Genomic DNA, 23,049 nt, shown 5'->3' with positions numbered 1-23,049 from the left:
TTTTTGGAGTAACTTGTATTATTTGTATAAAGGAGGCTAATCACATCACAACCCTTATGCAATACATCTAGTAGGTGGAAAATGACATTTTAGTTTTGATTAGGATAATTTGAGATTCCTGCTGAGAAGGTTGCCTAAGGTCACAGGACTACTCAGAGCTGGAAATACAGCAGAGGAATCTCTATTTCTAGCCCAATGATCCACTTAGTTAAAACAGGGCTCATGCTATTCATAAAGCAATGTCATCAGTCACAAATCTAGTTAAGTAAGATAGGAGCAAAAATTAGATGTTAGGAGAAACAATCACTTATGTAATAAATGTCAACCAATCTTTCTTTTCAAACTAATTTCATAATATCATCTATCCATTTCTTAGAAAAAAGGCTTTATAGATTTAGGAAAAAATATAACTATTCTTGATTATCAGTTGCCCTGGTTGAAATACAGAAATTGCAATTAGAGTTCATTTTGTAAAGATTCAAGGATGTCTCATAGAATAAGATGCCAAAGAATTAGATTATTATTAATTATACAGATCTCTGCAATAATGCATAACTTCTGTGATATATGGTGTTTCTTTGTATTTTATTAATCTAGGTGTTCAACACTAATACTTTAATTCAGGAACTCTTTACTTTCTCAGAATTTTAATAATGGTTTATAGGAATTATAATGTCCTCTAAATTTTTCTGACTCCATCGACTTATTCTAGCAAATGCTTTTCTAATAAATCTCTTCCTTTTAATTTTCCCTCATTTCAAGTCTAAAAACAATCCTGAAAAATCACTATTTTTAGTTTTTCTCTTTGCCTTTAGTATTAGGTTAGAATAAAAACTCATTTTATTCCTACTTATTTTGTTTGCTTACCTTACTTTTTGTAGAAACATTTCTACATAAGATATTTTATTTTAGAATTTTTAATTGCCAAATGTTCATTGAATACTTGCACATTTGGGAATGCCTATGTATTTTAGTACAATATAGAGCACTTCATAAAGCCTCAATAAAAATTCATTTTATTGTTGTTAGAACCATTAGAAATATAAGCAGTGCAATAGAACTAAAGATCAAAATCTAACCACAAGGACAGATCTTCAAATTTGATAATAGAAGATATTTGGCATTTAGGAAGAAGATGACACACAAGCCCAGGCTATGTCCTAGTGTATCTTGTCTCTGATGTCTTTGCCTACTTTTCTCTTACCTGCTATTTACTTTACTTGATATCTAACTATCTAACTTAAAACTGAAAATAATTGGGAGGGTGCCTGTGTAAATGTTAGTTTTCATCATAATTCCCAATGCATGGGAAAATTCCAAATCATGAACATGGACTTTGACTAAGAAAACTCTGGAGATCTTTGGACAGTAATTTTTATTTTTGAGTCAGAGTTTTGCTCTGTCATCCTGGCTAGAGTGCATCATAGCTCACAGCAACCTCAAACTCCTGGGCTCAAGTGATCCTCTTGCCTCAGCCTCCTGAGTAGCTGGGACTACAGTTGTGCGCCACCACACCCGGCTAATTTTTTTATTTTTTGTAGAGACGAGGTCTTGCTCTTGCTCAGGTTGGTCTTGAACTCCTGACCTCAAGCAATCCTCCTGCCTCGGCCTCCCAGAGTGCTAGGATTATAGGCATGAGCCACTGAGCGCAGCTGGGACAGTGTTCTCTGGAGAGTTAGACAAATTTGTTTTTATTTATTTTTTTATTATCTTTTATTACTTTATTTTTTTTGTTTCAGCTTATTATGGGGGTACAAAAGTTCAAGTTATATATATTGTCCTCCCCCCCCCCCCGCCCCGAGTCAGAACATTCAAGCCTGTCCATTCCCCAGACAGTGCATATTGCACTCATCATGTAGGTATACACCCATCTCCTCCCCCCACCCCTCACTTCTGTCCGATACCCAATTGGTGTTATTCCCAAATGTGCACTTAGGTGATGATCAGGGAAACCAATTTGCTGGTGAGTACATGTGGTGCTTATTTTTCCATTCTTGGGATACTTCACTTAATAGAATGGGTTCCAACTCTCTCCAGGAGAACAAAAGAGATGCCATATTGCCACCATTTCTAATAGCTGAGTAATATTCCATGGTATACATATACCACGTTTTACTAATCCACTCATGAATTGATGGGCATTCGGGTTGTTTCCACATCTTTGCAATTGTGAATTGTGCTGCTATAAACATTCGGGTGCAAATTTCTATGCAATTTTAGGAAGAGGTCCTTGGAGTCATAGAATCCTGACACTACTTCAGAGATGAACTGTAGTTTTATGTGCTGAGAAATAATCAGGAAAGCCCTAAGCACAATTTAAGTTTTGTACTAATTCAGTAGGTGCTGCTAAATATCCCCAGGACATAGGCTAGACTGAGATTTCTGGCCTAGATTTATTCCAAACCTTATTGTCTGGGAATTAGGAAAAAATTGGTTTTGCCTCGAGGAAGTGGTATGTTAGCAAGTGGTGTGTTTGGGGCATGAGCCATTTACTAGCTTGTGGGGGTCACTAAGATTTCCTTAGCTTTTTCTGTGCCACCCAAATTCTACCAATATTTATTCAACATTCACTGAGTGTCCAAGGCTATGCTAAATATTTGGTTAAAACATACATCATAAAGTTCTTGTCACTGAATGGCTTATCAGTTCCAAGGGAATGGGTTTTAAACTGTGGCCATTGTACTTTATGGTTCCAAAGACAAGCCTCGGAGCCGCCATAGAGGTTGGTACAATTTTAGAATTGCACCTGGCACATAATAAATACCCAATTTGTGTTAGCCTTGTGGGCTTATAGTTCAACTGAAAAACTTTTATTTGCTTTATATGCTTGATATATATTTATATAATGATTTTCTGACTAAGATTTTATTTGAAAAAAGGGTCTGCTGCTAAATAAAATTTGAAAACCTAATGGTCGCTGACATCTCTTGTTTTAGAGTCTTACTAAATACTCATATAAACATTCTATCGAGACTTTACTCAATTTTATAATATTATAAAATCCTACTTGTCATTAATTGACTGTCTATAAAGAGTCAAACATTTTAACAAATGTATATTCTTTACTGAGCCTAGAATGGCCCAATTTTAGATAATAGAAAAAAATAATTATAGCCATCAACCTTATGATACTTTATGTATGTCAAAACTGTACCTGCCTATATGAACATTAGAAAGGTTACCACTGAGTGCTGGGTACTATTCTAAATAATTTTAGACATTTTGTGTCATTTATCTTCATAATCATAGTATGAGGTAGGTATTATTTTATAGATGAGGTAATGCTAAAGATATAGCAAGAAAATCATATAGCAAGAAAGTGTCAGAGCTTTGTACAAGAAAACAGGGCATTTGACTCCAAAGCCATTAAGCATTATTATCTCAATTTTATAAATACAGAAATTGAAATCCAAAATATTAGAATTTTGTCTTAGATTATATGGCTATTAACTGTCAGAGCTGGAATTCAAAATGAAGTCATCTAACTACTTCAGTCATTCTAACTACTACAATAGTTAGAAATAGTTAAAATTTAGCAAAAGATAAATTGGGGTTTTCTGACAATTATGTAAAATAAATACTTGATCGAGAAGTTCAGATACATGTAAAACTATGTTAGAGAGCCTGAAGAGACTGACCAGACAACATCTGATGGTCATTAATATATCTACAGGAAGATTACATAAATCTAAAGAGACAACATATTTTATCAGATATATCCTAAGTATTTCATACTTTGATGATACTATATTTTAAAAAGTCCAATTCCTGATTATTCATTTCCAGTATGTAGAAATACAATTGAATTTTTGTATATTGATTATTGCGTTAAACCGAATACTTATGTCTCCCCCACCAATTCATAGGTTGACATTCTAACCCCCAAGGTGATGGTATTAGGGGATGGGGCCTTTGGGTGGTGATCCCTCATGAATGGGACCAGTGCCCGTATATAAGAAATCCTAGAGAGCTTGTTTGTCCCTTTTGCCATGTGCAGTTGTAGTGAGAAGATGACCATTTAAGAGGAAATGGTTGGCCGGGCGCGGTGGCTCACGCCTGTAATCCTAGCTCTCTGGGAGGCCGAGGTGGGCGGATCGTTTGAGCTCAGGAGTTCGAGACCAGCCTGAGCAAGAGCGAGACCCCATCTCTACTAAAAATAGAAAGAAATTATATGGACAGCTAAAAATATATTTAGAAAAAATTAGCCGGGCATGGTGGTGCATGCCTGTAGTCCCAGCTACTCGGGAGGCTGAGACAGGAGGATCGCTTGAGCCCAGGAGTTTGAGGTTGCTGTGAGCTAAGCTGACGCCACGGCACTCACTCTAGCCTGGGCAACAGAGTGAGACTCTGTCTCAAAAAAAAAAAAAAAAAAAAAAGAGGAAATGGTCCCTTACCAGACACCAAACCTGCCAGCACCTTGCTCTTGCACTTCCTAGCCTCCAGAACTGTAAGTAATAAATTTCTGTTATGTATAAGCCACCCCATCTATAGTATTTTGTTATAGCAACCCGAACACACTAGGGCTTCTGTATCCTGAAACCTTGCTAGGCTTGCATATTAGTTCTAGCATCCTTTCTGTAGATCCCATCTATTATCTATTTCTTTTTGAATGAGTAATTTTTATTTTATTTTATTTTATTTTGTATTTTTCAAGAAAATTGTCCATTTCATCTAAGTTATCAAATCTGTAGGCATAAAGTTGTTCCTAACTGTATTACTGATCTATTGCTATGTAATAAATTATCACATGCTAAATAGTTTAACACACACATTTATTGTCTCACAGTTTCTGAGGATCAGGAATCTGGGCATGGCTTAGCTGAGTCTTCTGCTTAGGGTGTCACAAGACTGCAATCAAGGTGTCAGCCAGGATGGGGTTCATCAGGGGATTGGCCAGGGAAAGATTTGTTTCCACACTCTTTTGAGTTGTTGGCAGAATTCATTTTCTTGTGGTTGTGGGACTCATAGCAGCTTGCTTCTTGAAAGTCAGCAATGGAGAGAAAGAGACTCTAGCAAGACAACCATCATAATTTTCTGTAATCCGTTATGTATAAACATGTACATCTCATGGCCTCCACTGCATTTCACTGGTTAGAAGCAAGTTATAGTTTCTCCTCATACTCAAGAAGAGAGGATTGTACAAAGTCATGAACGCCAGGATGTGTGCATCATGGGGACCACCTTAAAGTCTGTCTACCACAATAATATTCCCCTGTATACCTTTTACTATCTGTAGAACTTGTAATGATGTAACCTTTCTCATTCCAGATATTGCTAATTTGTCTCCTCTTTTTTTCCCCCTGATCAATCTGACCAGAGCTTTATCAGCTGTATTGATCTTTCCAAAAAGTCAGCTTTTGGTGTCATTGATTTTCCCTACTGTTTTTCTGTTTTCTATTTAATCAATTTATACTTTGATCTTTTTTCTTCTCTTTCTGCTTGCTTCGCGTTTCATTTGCTCTTTTATTTTTGAAGTTTTTTAAGGTAGAAGCTGAAGTCATTGTTTTGAGACCTTTATTCTTTTTTAATCTAGGCATTTAGTACTGTAAGTTTCCCCTAAATTCTGCTTTTGTATCATTTCACAGATTTTGAGATATAGTGTGCATCTTATTGACCTTTTCTGCCTCAAAAGTAGTCTGCACCACAAACCATAATATTATATACACCTGAGCTCAGCCCAAGTACTTCATGGATGCCAGCAGATAAAAGGCAAACATTTATTTAAGATAATAACCTAGGACTATTTTTCAGAGACTTCTTTGCCTTTAACATCCATGTTTTTCACCTAGATTAGTCAGGGTTCTCCAGGGAAACAGAACCAATAGAATATCTATCTGTCTGTCTATCCATCCATATATTTATCATCTGTCTATATTCATCTCTCTCTCCTTCTTTCATCTATATAGATTTATTTTAAGGAATTGGCACATGTGATTGTGGGGCTGGCAAGTACGAAATCTACAGTGCAGGCTGCCAGGCTGGAGATCAAGGGGAGAGTTGATGTTGCAGCTTGATTCTGAAGGCGGTTAGGAAATAAAATTCCTTATTCCTTGGGGGACCTCAGTTTTTTTGTTTAAGGCCTTCAACTGATTGGATGAGCCCTACCCATATTATGGAGGATAATGTACTTTATTCAATGCCTACTTATTTAAGTGTTAATCTCATCTAAAAAAATGCTTTCATAGCTGCATTTAGACAGGTGTTTGCCCAAATATCTGAGTTCTGTGGGCTCAGTCAAGTTGACACATAAAATCAGTTATCACATCACCCATCTAATTTCCAGATCTCTCAATTATTGATTCCTCATTTCCCGTGACCCACCCACTCCAATTATGTATCTGTTCCACGGTTACATTCTGAACCTGGAAATCACCATTCAGGGGCTCCTTCCAAAGTTGCTAATTCAAATACTCCACTCCCTGCCCAAAGTCCCTTATTACACCAGCTTAGGTGCTCACATACTTTTATGGTAACAGCTTTTAGAAGAAATACGAACCATCTGGCCCTAGATCCTTACTTTTCGCTCTGTCAGTCAGTGCTCTCCCTTATCTATCTTAGATTCCATGGTCAAATTCTTAAATTACTTTCTTGTAAAAATATTAAACAATATTACTTTTCTATCTTTCCATCATATCTTCTTGGTGAAAGCAGCATGGGATGAACCCACATGTTTTCTCCATGCCTGGATGTCTGCCTGTGTGGACATCACTGGAGAAAAGACACAAGATGGACAGACTGAAACCACTACGAATTCCTGTTCAGCAGCCTCAATGGGCTCTCAGTTGCTTGGCAATTATTTATTTCTTTAGATAGCCACATTTCTCACTCCAAACTGACCATTTAATAATATATCCATTCTCATCAAACTTCCACATCCACCTTTGCCTTGTCACTTTGGTATTTCTTCACCTTTGACTTCTTCAAGAAAACAGAAGCCGATAGCAGGAACTCCTCTACTGCTGCTGGCAGTTCTAGTTGCTGCTCACGCCTTCATGCTCAGGAGCGGTTATGGCGTCTTACAGCTGCTGGTCACTGGGTGCTTTACTGTTCCTCGTTGGCTGTCTTAATCCCTTCTCACGTGTCTGTAACTACGGCCTTCATTAAACTCTCTGCAGTTAAAGCTTTGTGTGTGCTATCTCTTTACTTATGGATAAAACCCTAAATCTGCCTTTTGCTCAAAGTATTACCATCACTGCAGGCTCTTGTTATATACATTTTAACATAGATTTCTCTAAACCTAACTGGGTCTTAGGCCAAAGATGAAAGACTTGGCACAATTTTCATCTCCATGCCTGGGGCCGATATTACAGATCATGGTATTTATTCTTACTGATCCTTCCCACCGACAGCTGGGCAACTCATGAATAGATTGGTTTGAATTTTGTCTTTTGCAAGTTGCATTCTTCCAGAGCAGTCTGCTTTTACATAGCTTGGTCAAAATCTTCTTCTCTTGTCACCTTTAGTTTGATTCATAGACATTTTGTAATGGCTATAACTTTATTATTTTAGTATTCATTGCTTACCATGATTAGTTCACTTTTTGACTTAACCTCTACTTTAGTATTGTAACTAAGTCCCAATAGCTGGAGAACCCAAGCAACTCTGAATTTATCCCTGTGCATGATCAGGACATTGATACAGAACATTTTATTGAATCTACTTATGACAGATTGGTATGTGTTCAATTATATTTACATATTTGCCATGTATTTTAATAATAGCTTTATCAAATAATTATTAATATTGAATTTGTGTTTTATTTTATATAATATTTATTTTTGGGGTGATTGGATGACCAATGATGCCAGTTTAATGAAATTTCCATATGAAATGTCCCAAGACACAATATCATTTCCTGAAAGGTTACTGGAAATATGTATGCATCCACATTATGACATTTACAGAAACTACATTTAGAAGAATGAGCATCAATATGCTCATGTGGAGCAGCTGACTGTATTTCATCTTACATTAAGCAGGGAGGATGTCTATTGTTGTCTAGCAAGGTAGCCTGGTCATTACAGGTCCTGGGTGTTCACTGTATTCATCTGCTGGTAGGGCGTCTGCCGTGTTCCTGCCCTCTCGGTCCCTCCCACTTTCCTGGAATCCTGAAGAAGTTCACAGCTTATAAGGAAATGTACTTGAACCTCCGTTAACAGTGCACCTGCCAAACAGACCTTGTGCCCAGGACTGCTGCGCCTGCCAAACCAGTTTTCTCATTTTCCAGGCCTGAAGTTGAGGCTCTCCTTAGTAATGTCAACAGAAATATTTTTGTCATTATGTATTTGTTTCATGGAGTTGAGGCAACTTATACCCATTTACCACCTTCTATATGTCAGGCCATCTTCAAGATGCTGGGTATTAAATGCCAAACAAAATAAGAGTTATTTTTGGAATAAATAGGAAACCTATATCAAAGTCTATTTTGAGAATTAAGTCTATGTTGAGAACAAGAAAATCCTTAAAATAATTTGGTACAGTCATGTGTCACTTAATGATGGGGATATATTCTAAGAAATGCATCATTAGGCAATTTCAGCACTGTGCGAGCATCATGGAATATACTTACACGAACCCACACTACACACCTAGGCTATGGTACAGACTATTGCTCCTAGATGCAAACCTGTACAGCATGTTACTGTACTGCACACTATAGGCAACTGTAACACGATGATAAGTATCTGTGTATCTAAACATATCTAAGCATAGAAGAGGTACAGTAAAAATACAGTGTGAAAGATAAAAAATGGTACATTTGTTTAGGGCATTTACCATGAATGGAGTTTGCAGGACTGAAAGTTGCTCTGGGTGAGTCAGGAATTGAGTGGTGAGTGAATGTGAAGGCCCAGGACAGTACTGTACCCTGCTGTAGACTTTATAAACACTGTACACTTAGGCTATACTGAATTTTAAAAAATACTTTTCTTCCTTCAGTAATAAATTAATCTTCATCTACTGTAAGTATTTTACTTTATAATTTTTTTTAACTTTATTTATTTATTTATTTTTTGGTAGAGATGGGGTCTCACCCTTGCTCAGGCTGATCTCAAACTCCTGAGCTCAAGCAAACCTCCTGCCTTGGCCTCCCAAAATGCTAGGATTACAGGCATAAGCAATAGTGCCTATCCAATTTTTTAAACTTTTGATTCTTTTGTAAGAATGCTTAGTTTAAAACATAAATACATTGTACAGGTGCACAAAAATATTTTTTTCTTTATTTCCTTATTCTATTACCTTATTTTTGTTTTTAATTTTTTTACTTTTTAAACTTTGTTTTTTTTTTTTTTTTTTTTTTGACACAGAGTCTCACTTTGTTGCCTGGGCTAGAGTGAGTGCCGTGGCGTCAGCCTAGCTCACAGCAACCTCAAACTCCTGGGCTCAAGCAATCCTCCTGCCTCAGCCTCCCAAGTAGCTGGGACTACAGACATGCGCCACTATGCCCGGCTAATTTTTCTATATATATATTTTTAGTTGTCCATATAATTTCTTTCTATTTTTAGTAGAGACGGGGTCTCGCTCTTGCTCAGGCTGGTCTCGAACTCCTGACCTTGAGCGATCCACCCGCCTCGGCCTCCCAGAGTGCTAGGATTACAGGCGTGAGCCACCGCGCCCGGCCTAAACTTTGTTGTTAGAAACCAAAACATAAGCACACAGATTAGCCTAGGCCTACACGGGTCAGGATCATCACTATCATTGTCTTCCACCTCCACACGTTATCCCACGGGAAAGTCGTCAGGGGCAATAACGTGCATGGAGCTGTCATCTGCTAGGATAGAAATGCCTTCTTCTGAAATACCTCCCGAAGGAACTGCCTGAGGATGTTTTACAGTTAACTTAAAAAAAATTAGAAGAAATACACTGTAAAATAACAATACAAAGTATAGTACAGTAAATATATAAACCAGTACGATAATCATTTATCCTTATCAGGTATTATGTGCTGTACACAATTGTATGTGCTATACTTTTATAGCTGGCAGCACAATAGGTTTGTTTATGCCAGCATTACCACAAACATGTGAGTAATGCGTTTTGCCCCGGTGGCAACATCGTCACTAAACAGTAAGAATTTCTCAGATCTGTTATAATCTTATAGGACCACCATTGTGTATGTTGTCCATTGTTGACTGAAATGTAGTTATCCAGTACATGACTGTAATTACTTACAACTTCTGGGTGGGAGAATGAAACCGGCATTGTTGGTTTATTTATTTTAATTTAATTTAATTTTTAAATTTCAGAGTATTAATGGGGGTACAAATGCTTTGGTTACATAAATTGCCTTTGCAACGCCCAAGTCAGAGCTACAAGCGTGCCCATCTGCCAGACAGGGTACACTGCGTCCACTAGGTATGAATTTACCCATCCCCTCCCCCCCCACTTGCCTGACACCCTATAAATGTTACTTTCCGTATGTGCACATTAGTGTTGATTGATTAGTACCAATTTAATGGTGAGTACATGTGGTGTTTGTTTTTCCATTCTTGTGATACTTCACTTAGAAAAATGATCTCCAGCTCCATCCAGGGTAATGTAATAGGTAGTTCACCATTTTTTGTGGCTGAGTAGTACTCCACGGTATACATATATCACATTTTATTAATCTACTCATGGATTGATGGGCACTTGGGTTGTATAGCAGCACAGTTCACAATTGCAAAGATGTGGAAACAACCCATGTGCCCATCAATACATGAATGGTTTATACGTTTTTAACAAACTTTAATATCATTGATTTTTTAAAAGAAGGCTGACAATGGAGAGGAGACCATGTTGCCCTGTGTGTCCACCATTCCCACCGTCCTTCCACATCCAAAGCCTTATTCTGTGAAAAACAGCCAGTGTTTCCCTGCTCCTAAGCTCATTCTGCTTTACACCATCTGACTCCTGCTTTCCTGGGTCAGTTGACTTAGTTCAAGGGATTAACCCTTGGACCAAAGATAAAAGTTTTATTTTCAGCCCATGAAAATAAAACTTTGCCCAACAAGGGTGGTCAGTACTGGGTGGCAACTAACCCACAAAGCAGACCTCTCTTCGGAATTTGGAAGGAAACTTAAAAGAGAGCAGAAGCCAAGAGACTCATTGAGGCCTCAGAAGTTACAAGACAGTAAAAGCTAATGGAGACTCTGGAGTGGAGAGAAGGCAAGTGGAGAGAGTAGTGTTGGGAGGTATAGAAGACATACAGCAGAGACTGAAATCAACTCAGTAATGAGCTGGGAAACATTGTCATACAAAGTAACAGAAATTTACTACTGAACAGCCCTTTGCAGACGTGGCTGTTGAGTGTAAGAGCTGTTGTCAGTCCTCCACGGATGCTGTGTGTCCTGAATGAGCTACGGTTCCAGCTGCCTGGCTGACTTGTTGCTAGCATACAACTTCTTGGTTCCTACTTGTCTTATGTATCTTTATTTTTAATTTTTATTTTATTATTTTTTTGAGACAGGGTCTCATTCTGTCTGGGCTGGAGTGCAGTGGCATAATCATAGCTCACTATAACCTCAAATTCCTGGCTTAAGTGATCCTTCCACCTCAGCCTCCTGAGAAGTTGGGACTGCAGGCGTGAGCCACCACACCCCAGCCCTTGTGTATCTTTAAATCTACACCAACTAAGGCAACTTGAAAGCGTCATGGTTTTCTCAAATCCAAGTAATATTGACAAATAAGGGTATTTATACATTGCAAATAAATTATTTAACAGCAAATTTATCTCCATTACCATATTTTAAACAAATGAGATTTAAAATGATCCTAAATGAGTCTTACCTGTGCACATATCCTTTCTATTACCATTATCTGAGATCTTATAATACCTAATAATTCTATTTGTCTATTTAGCAGAAGCTATCAGTTTATTTCAGAATACTTCTAATCCAAAGAGAGGGTAAAAGTCGTGCATATTCTCCACTCAAATTGTTATTAATACAATTCAAATAATTGAAAGTGAATAGAGTGAGATAAGAAAGTTAAGGATATTATCTGAATTAATTCAATTCCAATGTTCAATAAAACAAGAAGAGTTTCAACTAAATTTGTGTGTAACAATCCGGTAATTAATACTGTGTGTAATAAAAAAATAACTGACATTGTCATGGTGACTATGTCAATAGAGCACGTATTTTAAGAAAATAGCAGTTAATCCAAATTTATGGAATCCTTTTCTTCCTCTTTTCAAATATTCTAAGTCTAGTTTTTCTTTTTAAACTTTTCTGCTGCTTCTTCAAAAGTATTCACCTGCAGCAAACACACTCAGAAGCTTAATAAATAATACACAAGCAAAATCTAAAGAGGTTTACTGCACAGACGGGGTCCAAATCCTTTAGCTGCAGGACTGTTCTTTATATAGTTTCTGAGACCCTCAGGGCCTTTCCCTTCATTTTCCCATAGTCTTCCTACTCAGCATTCACAAAAGGTGTTTTTCCTTTAGGCTGGATTAATTTAGGCCTAGAATTTTTCTTTTCTTTTTTTTTCTTTTTCTTTTTTTTTTTTGAGACAGAGTCTTGCTCTGTCACCCTGGGTAGAGTGCAGTGGTGTCTCAAACTCCTGGGCTCAAGTGATCCTCCTGCCTCAGCCTCCCAAGTAGCTGGGACTACAGGCCACACCACGATGCTTGGCTAATATTTATGTTTTTAGTAGAGACGGGTCTGGATCTTGCTCATGGGGCTCTGGAACTCCTGAGCTCAAGCAACCCTCCCACCTCAGCCTCCTGGAGACTTAGAATTACAGGTGTGAGCCACCACATGGGCCTAAAAATTTTTCTCTCACTTTTTTTTGTAGAGGATGGAGTAGGAATAGGAAAAGGAGATAAACTTTGAAGCATGCACTTATTAATGTAGAGAGCACCGACCAAATTATTTTTTAACATAAAAATAACTTTTAAATGACTGCATTTAATGATCTTTGACAATATTCTGTACACACCACCTTTGAGTGTTCCTATATTGAAATAATAGTACTGATATGATCTCTTCCATTAGTAAACATAGATTCACAAAATATTATTGGCTTTACTCACTGGTTTAAATACTATTGAAATGCAACCATGTAGCAGTGTCATAGCACGTAGTGGCAAACTGAGAGCTTTGTATACAAATAAGATTTGGGGGAACCACAAAGGATCATTGTTCAAAATATAAGCCATAATTTCACTGAGGTTAAACCACACAGTCCATTCAAATTTTCCTATTTTTCTCTCCCTCTATTATCAGATTGCATTTGATTTTGCAATCGGTTCAAGGGTAGAGGCAGAAGAAGATAATGAGTTTGTTTTGCAAAAATAAGGCTGGTAGGTTTTAAATTGAGGGTATGTTACATTTTCTTGTTTAAAAATGAACGCAGAAACACAACAAGATAAGAAATGAATCAGACGCAATATTCTTTCCTCTAGATCTGAAAATGTAGGGTAAGTTTCTTTCTTTCTTTTTTTTTTTTTCCTGTTAGTAACAAAGTATGAGAGTAGCACTAGGAAATAGATGGTTTTAAATTATTTTTTTATGATATGATATGTTCTTACAGATCTATTATTTATCCTAGTTCTTCCACTCTCTCTCTCTCTCTCTTTTTTTTTTTTTTTTTTTTTTTGAGACAAGAGTTTCGCTTTGTTGTCCTGGCTAGAGTGCAGTGGTGTCATCATAGGTCACTGCAACCTCAAATTCCTGGGTTCAAGGGATCCTCCTGCCTCAGCCTCCAGAGTAGCTGGAACTGTAGGTGTGTGCCACCACGCCCAGCTATTTTTTCTATTTTTAGTAGAGACAGGGTCGCTCTTGCTCAGGCTGGTCTCAAACTCCTGAGCTCAAGCAATCCTTCCACCTCTGCCTCCCAGAGTGCTAGGAAGCGCTTGTACTCTCTATGTGACCCTGAGCACTTTACTTAATCTCTCTGTGATTTAGTTTCCTCTTTTGCAAAGTAGGGACAATAATGTTCAATGTAGTTACTCACAGGGGTGGTTGTAAGAATTCAATCAGCTAACACTTATAAGGGTTATCTCATTTCTTCTTCCTCCTTCCCTTCTTTTTCTTCCTTATCCCATTTGTATTTTTTAACCTTGTAAACTAAGTAGAAGTTACCACTTCCTGCTCATTGTGCTTAAATATGTGCATACTAAGAGGACTTTTGAGTGAATGTGTATGGTTATGCCAAAGATAAGAACATCTTCTATTCTTTCTTCTATTCTTCTGTTCTATGCTTTCAACTCTTTGGCTTATGCTTCTCTATAATTTGATGACCTTTTTACCTGTTAGAACCACATTAGATTGACAACAAGGACCTGTCTGGTTTTTTCCAAATGGCACTCCAAGGCAATTATCCCCTGACCATTATTTATATTATTTATCTGCAGCTATAGTACCTCTATAAGTTTGCTAGGGAAGACTGGATGGCTCAAATGACAGAAATTTATTTCCTCATAGTTCTTGAGGCTAGAAGTCCAAGATCAAGGTATTGGAAGTTCTTCTGAGGTCTTTCTCCTTGGCTTATAGATGGCTGTCTTCTCCCTACGTCTTCACATCATCTTCCCTTTGTGCATCAGTGTCCAAATGTCCTCTTCTTATAAGGACACCAGTCATATAGGATTAGGGCTCACCCTAAATGACTTCATTTTAACATAATTACCTCCTTAAAGATCCTCTCTTTAAATACAGTCAGTCATATTCGGAGGTACTGAGGGTTAAGACTTCAGCATATAGATATTGAGGGAACACAATTCAGCCCATGATAGGACCTTACCTTGCTCGTTAAGAAGCTCATGTCTTAATTTTCTGCCCAATTACCTAGCTTGTGAGATTTCTTAAACTTTTCCCTTACCATCATAATTCACCACTCAGAAATCATTTTCAAATTATGAAATTACACTCTGCAGTCATCTTCTATTTCTAAAATTATTGGCTAAAATTGCTCTCAGTGCTGATCTCTGTGGCATCTCCCCCACTGCATGTATTCTTCTAAAGTCTATGCTTCAGTTTTTGGCACTAAGGTGTTTTCTTTTCATCCATGATAAAATATTTTCTGTGAATATGGTTGTCCTTTGATATCTGTGGGGAATTGGTTCCAGGACATCCTGAAAATACCAAAATCTACAGATAACTCAAATCCCTGATAAAGTATTTGCATGTAACCTATACTTATCCTTGCTATACTTTATATCATTCCTTTAATTATTATAGTACCTAATACAATGTAAATACTGTATAAATAGTTGTTATACTGTATAGTTTAAAAAATAATGACTAGAAAATAAGTCTGTACATGTTCAGCACAGATGCAATTTTTTCCCAAATGTTTTCCATCAGCCACTGGTTGAATTCATGGATGTGGAACCCATGGATACAGAAGGCCGACTATGCAATTCAATAAATGATTCACCTTTAAGATAATATCTGCTTTAAAGGTCTGAATTTAAAGTCTAAATACTTTACTTCTGCTTTTTGTCCTTATTTGTCTATTAATTTGCCCTTTCAAAGAATCCTACTAAGCTGGGCGAGGTGGCTCAGGCCTAGCACTCTGGGAGGCTGAGAGGGGAGGACTGCTTGAGCTTAGAAGTTTGAGATCACCCTGAGCAAGAGTGAGACATTATTTTTAGTGAAACTAAAAATAGAAAAAATAGCCAGGCATCATGGTGTGCGCCTGTAGTCCCAGCTACTTGGGAGGCTGAGGCAAGGATCCTGCACTGAGGATAGCTTGAGCCCAGGAGTTTGAGGTTGCAGTGAGCTATGATGACACCTCTGCACTCTACCCAGGGCAATAGAGAGACTCTGTCTCAAAAAAAAAAAAAAAAAAAAGAAAGAAAGAAAAAATCCTGCTAGACAACACTGGTATCCCCCTACAGAAACCACATTACTCTTTTTCCAATAGATTACATTCTCTAAATATTTATTGAGAATAGTGGGGGAAGGAACTTGGATTTTTTTTGGCTAAATTTCATGGCTGGGTTTACAGTTAAGGTATTTTCTAGTACTAAGACCATTAAAATGAGTTATTAAATACAAAGCATTTTCAAGAATGACATTTAAATTAACTGGTTATGGCTAGGAATATGGAAATCAACACCTGATGAAAAGTGATGAAAAAAGCAGGAAATGACATTAGAAAGTTGTAAGAGAGGTTACCAAAACATAGGATCAGATCATCAGATGAGGAGAGTCACCCCCATCCCCCCAAAAAACCCCTCTGGAAATCACGGATATTCATTCTCAATGGCTAGATTAAGGTAAATGTGTTTGCAGGTAAGCTACAAAAAGGAAAAAGTTTGCCTGATAGCACGCCTTTTCCCTCTAAACTTTGGCTCCATGTGTTCAGTCTATCTATACCCACAAAGGGGCCCATCACAGAGTCTCTTACAAAGTTTCCATTGACCTTCCCACTAGGGAGGTAGGAGTCTATAATTCCAAGATGCCTTTTAATTATTTATAAATCCTTCAACCTCTGGCTATTTATAAAATTAATTAGAAATTTCATGTATCTATACATTTTCATCTTTTAATTATTTCACAACTGTTAAGTGAATACTATCTGGTTCTAACACATAAATATCTAATTTATTAATTGTGTAGAATAATGCAGATAGCAGAGCATTTGGTGTCAGAAGTTTGAGGTTGAAGCCTCAAATTTTCTATATAATTTTGAAAGCCCATATAAAATCGAAGCCTATATAATTTCAGGTGTCAGCCCTTCAGCAATTTGCCATTATTTGCAAACAGAGCACATTACAGATGTGTGTGCGTGGGTTGGGTATATCAACTAAAAAACAGGTTATTAGCTTATCTTTCTAGCCTGTATTTTGGAAGTGGCCTTGGACTTCTTTATAAGTGGATGGATCCAGGATTGTAATTCCCACCTAAGAGAGACTAAGAAAGCATCTACTGGGGACACGTGAGAGTCAAATGCTTGGGAAACTATGGACAAGTTATAGATAAGCTAAAAGCCCAAAGTCAGTTTGCAGGCAAACTTTAAGAGCCAAGAGTTTGGAGTTAGTTGGAAACAGAATAAGACTAAGAACTTAGAGAGTAAATTCTAGAATAATTGCTGAAACAGACTTAGCTTGTCAATAGCTAAACTTTATCCAAATGATTATATCAATAAGACGATTTTGGCTACAATTTATAGAAAACTGTACCTTAAAGAAGACAAGATTCCTCATGTGAGAGGAATCCTGGAGGCAGGGTGATCCTGGCTTAGTTAATTAAGTGGCTCAACAGCATCATCAAGGAATCAGGTTTTGGTTGTTTGTTCTTTTTTGCAGATGTGCCAAATGAATTCTCTGCACAGTTGCAAGATGGCCAAAGCAGCTCCTATATTCATATCTGGCTATGAAAATGACCATAACAGAAAGAGTGCTTCCTTGCTTATGTCATTATTTATTCATTTTTTGGATGTCATTTTTCAATGGCTGTATTTGATTGCTAGACTGCCATAATGAAATAAATACCACAGACTGGGTGGCCTAAAGAACAGAAATTAATTTTGTCATTGTTCTGAAGGCTGGAAGTCCAAGGTCAAGATATCGCAGGTTTGGCTTGTTCTTCATGGCTTGCAGATGGCCACCGTCTCTTTGTGTCCTCGTGTGGTCTTTCCTCTGTTTGCACATCCCTGGTGTCTTTTTGGAGTGTCTGAATTTCTTCTTAAAAGGAAATCAGCCAGATTGGTTTAGAGACCTCCCATGTGACCCCATTTATTCTTTTTTTTTTTTTTTTGAGACAGAGTCTTGCTTTGTTGCCTGGGCTAGAGTGAGTGCTGTGGCGTCAGCCTCGCTCACAGCAACCTCAAACTCCTGGGCTCAAGCAATCCTACTGCCTCAGCCTCCCCAGTAGCTGGGACTACAGGCATGCGCCACCATGCCCGGCTAATTTTCTTTCTATATATATTTTAGTTGGCCAGATAATTTCTTTCTATTTTTAGTAGAGACGGGGTCTCGCTCTTGCTCAGGTTGGTCTCAATCTCCTGACCTTGAGCGATCCACCCGCCTCGGCCTCCCAGAGTGCTAGGATTACAAGATTGAGCCACCGCGCCCGGCCCCCATTTATTCTTTTTTTTTTTTTTTTTTTTTTTTTTTTGACAGAGTCTCACTCTGTTGCCCGGGCTAGAGTGAGTGCCATGGCGTCAGTCTAGCTCACAGCAACCTCAAACTCCTGGGCTTAAGCGATCCTACTGCCTCAGCCTCCCGAGTAGCTGGGACTACAGGCATGCGCCACCATGCCCGGCTAATTTTTTGTATATATATATTTTAGTTGTCCATATAATTTCTTTCTATTTTTAGTAGAGACGGGGTCTCACTCTTGCTCAGGCTGGCCCATTTACTCTTAATTACTTCTTTATAGACCTTTTCTCCAAAAGCTGTCACATTCTGAGGTACTGGGGGCTTCAACATATGAATTTTGGGGGGATGCAATTTAACTCATAACAATAGTGGAAAATATTTCCAAAAATTCCTCTGATGTTCTCTCCCTTCAGGTCTTGTTGGGCAGAAATATGTTATTAATATATGACCATGCTTAAGCCAACCCCTGGAAAAAGAAATGGGGCACAGACCTATCAGGATTTACTATTGGAACCGAGAATGGGAAAACCCTTCCTTGGTTCATGTGGCAGGAGGAGGTGGGCACCGCATGAATGAAATCAGGGCCCTTCAAGCAAGGAAGTAATGAGAGATAACTGCTAGGAAGGGAACCAATTTGTGTCTACAGTAATCAGGGGCTTGTGGTTTATGAGCGATTTGAGCTGGTCTAAAGGGTTAGAAGCAGAGAAAACCATAAATACGCTAAGTATTGGTGATGTCTGGGAAAATGAAATCAGACATTTGAGAGCCTTTTAGAATGTCAGCTTAGGAGAATGGTTAACAGAGAAGCAGGTAGAAATATGGGAGAAAATAGTAATGGATAACCAGAGATAAAACGAAGTAAAGAGTTTGAAAGGGTGGCTCAAGAAATAGTTCCACAAATCCTGACTTGCAGGGCAGGTAGTATATTGTACCCTTAGTGAGTTATTTACCTTCTCAGAACTTTATTGCTTTATTTGTAAAATGGGAATGGTAAAATCAATTGTTTCATAGATTTAGAGAATTAAATAAGACAACTGGGTGAAAATTATTAAAATAGAAAGTACTAAGTACTTTGTCAGGAGGTGCTGACTGTTCCATCTCTCATCTGATGCTAGAAGAGGAGCCAAAGCTGGCCTCCTCCAACCTCCCCCCACCCTGTGTCCCTCTTCTGGAGAGACAATAGGGAGGGGGCTTTGACTGTTTCTCCCTATGCATGATCAGCCCCTTCCCCCAGCACAGTTCTTCTTCTCCCCGGCCTGGAAAGACTGCTCACTGTTCACCTTTCAAATGGCTGGTGGAGCACGAGATGGGATAAGACATAGAACCTGTGAAGAAGGGGCCACTCTGCCCACACTGGGGAGAGATGTGACCATTCCAAGTCACTGGCTCCAACCCACTCTCCCATCTACTTCTCCACCTATCTTTCTCCCTTCCTCCCCCCTCATTGATTTCTTTTGTGTCAGCAGTGCCATTTTTACTTTATTCCTTTTTCCCTCTTCACAGAGAAATACATGTCTAGAAATAAAAAATATATATAAATGACCACATAGATATTAGAAGTTATTATAATGCATAATTAACAGTATATAATCTAGTACTTGATTTTGTCTCCAACACAATTTGGGAGAGGAACTTAGTTCAGTAAGGACTTAGCAAAATTAATATGATCTGTTGTGTGTCTCATTTTTATTCATGAGGGCATAATTTGCATTATGATCATCAGATACTATGGGATACTTGGATAAAAAAATGCCGTGTTCAAAATATTTATCTCAAAGGTTTAGTCTATTCTGTTGTGGTATATACTTATCTCTGTGTGAATATGCAGTTGTTCCCCTGGGTATACGTGTGTTTGTGCATGCAAGTGTGTGCATGTTTTGTGTGTGTGTGTATGAAGGATAAGCAAGGTTTATCTGTTCCATTCTCTGGGTATGGACGTATGAATTGATTAATTCCTCTTCTGTCACTGGGGAAAAAAAGTTAAAAAAAATCCACTCTTTTAAAGGTACTTAAAATTTTAGTTCTTAAAGCAATTAAAACCAGGAAAGGTTAAGCAGTCTTTCAAATTTGAGATATATATGCCTACAGCTATTTCATTAATTAGAATGTGGATCTTGCATGAATTCATGAAGATTATTGATCCAGGTAATCTCTTTTGTTTTTTCATGGTTAATAATGATGGTAATGATGTTGATTTTTTTACCCACTCTTGAACTGTTGTTACTTAACACTGTGTGACTAATGTAATCCTTATTATCTGTAACTGTATGCTATACAGTTGTATCTTAGCTTAGGTTTTCCAGGGAGCAGAGCTTGAGACAAAGGCTTGTTTTCAAACACTTTACTGAGGAGTACGAGGCCAGGGATCAAAGGTGAGTGATCGATGGAGTAAAACAGGAAAGAGTTGCAAAATGAGGCTATATTAATATTATCAAATGTAAATCTCTATAGACAATTAGTTGTCCAAACACCCATCCACACAAAATGTGTCTTAGGACTGTCCTTCTGTGATAGGGAGAAGCCTTTACCTATTTATTGTTGGCCAAATAATAGGTCTTGCCCTCCTGGGTAAGCACATGCATGGATGGGTACAAGGTATGCTTCTGTGTCATTCACATAGTGCGATCAACAGAAAACACATGGGCAAAAGATGAGAGGCTCCGGGAACTGGTCTGAGGCAAGGTGCTGTCCAGGGGAACTAACCTTGAAGTGGCTGGAGATGCACAGACTTGTTGCTTCACCTATGGCCAGAAGGAAAGACAGGTGAGGTGAAGTCTCAAAGGATGCATACAGACATATCCAGGATACTGTTTATATACACAAATAATTTTGGTTAACTAAGGTTTTACTGTTAAAATAAACATTATTACTTTGTAAGTATTTATGGTGGAGAGATGTTTTATTTACATCTATATAGAAATATAGAGGTTTTTTTCTTTCTTTTTTTTTTCAGAAGTTCCGTTTTGTAAGAAATATAAAGTTTTTAATGTGAATGTCATTCTCTATATTTTAAAATGCTTGCCTACCAAATTTAACACATTGACTACCACACTAGAAAAAAAAATGTTTTTTCTTGGGGCCACGGTGTTGTATTATGAAAATAGGATAAAACTTTGAAAACAAAACAATCCTTTCTAATTTAATGAAACATTTGTTTTTTTTTGTTGCATTCTGTGCATGAGTAATATGCTTTTTCCTAAAACATACTTCAATCAAAAAGTAATATAAAAACTTGGACATTAGTAATGTAAAAAGTAATGTGAAATGTGAAAAATAGTTCATAAGGATAAAGAGTTTTCTTGACTTGTCAGGCTTAAGTGTAATTTAAAGATAAACATAAATAGAAAAACAAAATTTATTGACTTCTATTCATTTAATCCATGTTTTTAGAATTAAATTGTCAATATTAATTGTAATAATAAGAACATCAACAAATAAGATTTTCACTAACCAACTGTAGGGTGTTGCCCAGGGGGCCGCCCATCACGTAACATGTATGCTACCGCATGGCAGCATAAGTTGCCTGCGTGCCACGCGGCTCCCAAGGTAAAGAGGCATTGAATTACATATGCTTCACGAGGCCCTGGGCTCAAAACTGATGTGAATTAAATACAACTTATATGGCAGTTAATGTATTAATATATTTTGCAGAGGAAATGCAATATTCAAGGGTCTCATTTTATGCTTTCCATTTTCTCATGAAAATTAAGAGAAATATTAATGATTAAAGAAGAATGGGCCGGGCGCGGTGGCTCACGCCTGTAATCCTAGCACTCTGGGAGGCCGAGGTGGGCGGATCGTTTGAGCTCAGGAGTTCGAGACCAGCCTGAGCAAGAGCGAGACCCCATCTCTACTAAAAATAGAAAGAAATTATATGGACAGCTAAAAATATATATATAGAAAAAATTAGCCGGGCATGGTGATACATGCCTGTAGTCCCAGCTACTCAGGAGGCTGAGGCAGGAGGATCGCTTGAGCCCAGGAGTTTGAGGTTGCTGTGAGCTAGGCTGACGCCACGGCACTCTAGCCTGGGCAACAGAGTGAGACTCTGTCTCAAAAAAAAAAAAAAAAAAAAAAAAAAGAATGGCATTTGGGGGATTGTCTTTATTTTTAAGTTACCAGGAAAATTAATATGTGATAGTAGGTCCTGCATTAGTATGCAAACATGATATAATGTTTAACTAAGAGTTGTCACTTAGTCAAGAAGGATATATGTTCATTGGAATTAAAGAAGAAATACTATCCCTTAGTGATTTTTTGTTGACACTGAACTAATGACAGAGAGAGACATTTCTGTTTCCTTAGAGGACACTATCCTTTCAGGTGTAATGCCATACTCTGGGAACAATTTCTTTTTTCTTTCTTTCTTTCTTTTTTTTTTTTTTTTTTTTTAGTAGAGACGGTCTCGCTCTTGCTCAAGTTCGTCTGGAACTCCTAGCTCAAACCATCCTCCTGCGTTGGCCTCTCAGAGTGCTAGGATTATAGGTGTGAGCCACTGTGCCTGGCCCTGTGGGGGCAATTTCTGAGCTCCACTGCTTGCTGTGTCTGGATTTTTGACAAGATGGATTGGGGATGTCAACCAGCCACCTGCATTTTATTATGATTTCTTACTGTAATTATGGTTATCATGGACATTAGACATTGTTGATACAACTTAAAGTTTTTCCAGATGAATGAATGACTTCGCAAACCTGTGGTGATGAGGTAAGTTGTCATATCCATGGTTACCATTGTGTTTTAGAAATGACAACTTCCAATGTCATCAGCAAGTTGTATTGAAAAGGCTTTCTATTGAGTAATTTTTATGAAGAAAATACTGGTCTGTTTGATATTACGTTTCAGTGGAAGTTATTTTCAAAAAGAGTACGGTCTCAAGAAGAAGGTAAAGTTTGTTTTGATACTACCATTTTCTTTCATTATCAAGGTCAATTATTTAATGATGAAATTTAAGAGTGGTGACTAAATTTTCAGGAGAGGGAGGCATTTTATCAGCCAGCAGATTATAGTGTATTTGTGAC

General features: G+C 37.8%; 1 protein-coding gene across 1 annotated transcript in view; it reads left to right on the top strand.

Moving 5' to 3' along the window:
* The window catches only part of LGSN (lengsin, lens protein with glutamine synthetase domain), a 141,275-nt gene that overhangs the window by 43,149 nt on the left and 75,077 nt on the right, over window positions 1-23,049 (top strand). Inside the window, exons 3-4 of the mRNA XM_069488067.1 lie at window positions 20,652-20,794; window positions 22,426-22,735. Of these exons, the coding sequence (XP_069344168.1) occupies window positions 22,709-22,735 (27 nt within the window). The 5' untranslated portion in view covers window positions 20,652-20,794; window positions 22,426-22,708. The remainder of the gene's footprint in view (window positions 1-20,651; window positions 20,795-22,425; window positions 22,736-23,049) is intronic.

The sequence above is a fragment of the Eulemur rufifrons genome, chromosome 15 (assembly GCF_041146395.1).
Source record: "Eulemur rufifrons isolate Redbay chromosome 15, OSU_ERuf_1, whole genome shotgun sequence".
Taxonomy (NCBI): domain Eukaryota; kingdom Metazoa; phylum Chordata; class Mammalia; order Primates; family Lemuridae; genus Eulemur; species Eulemur rufifrons.
Note: the sequence above shows the minus strand (reverse complement) of the source record. Positions and strands in the feature narration are given on the sequence as shown.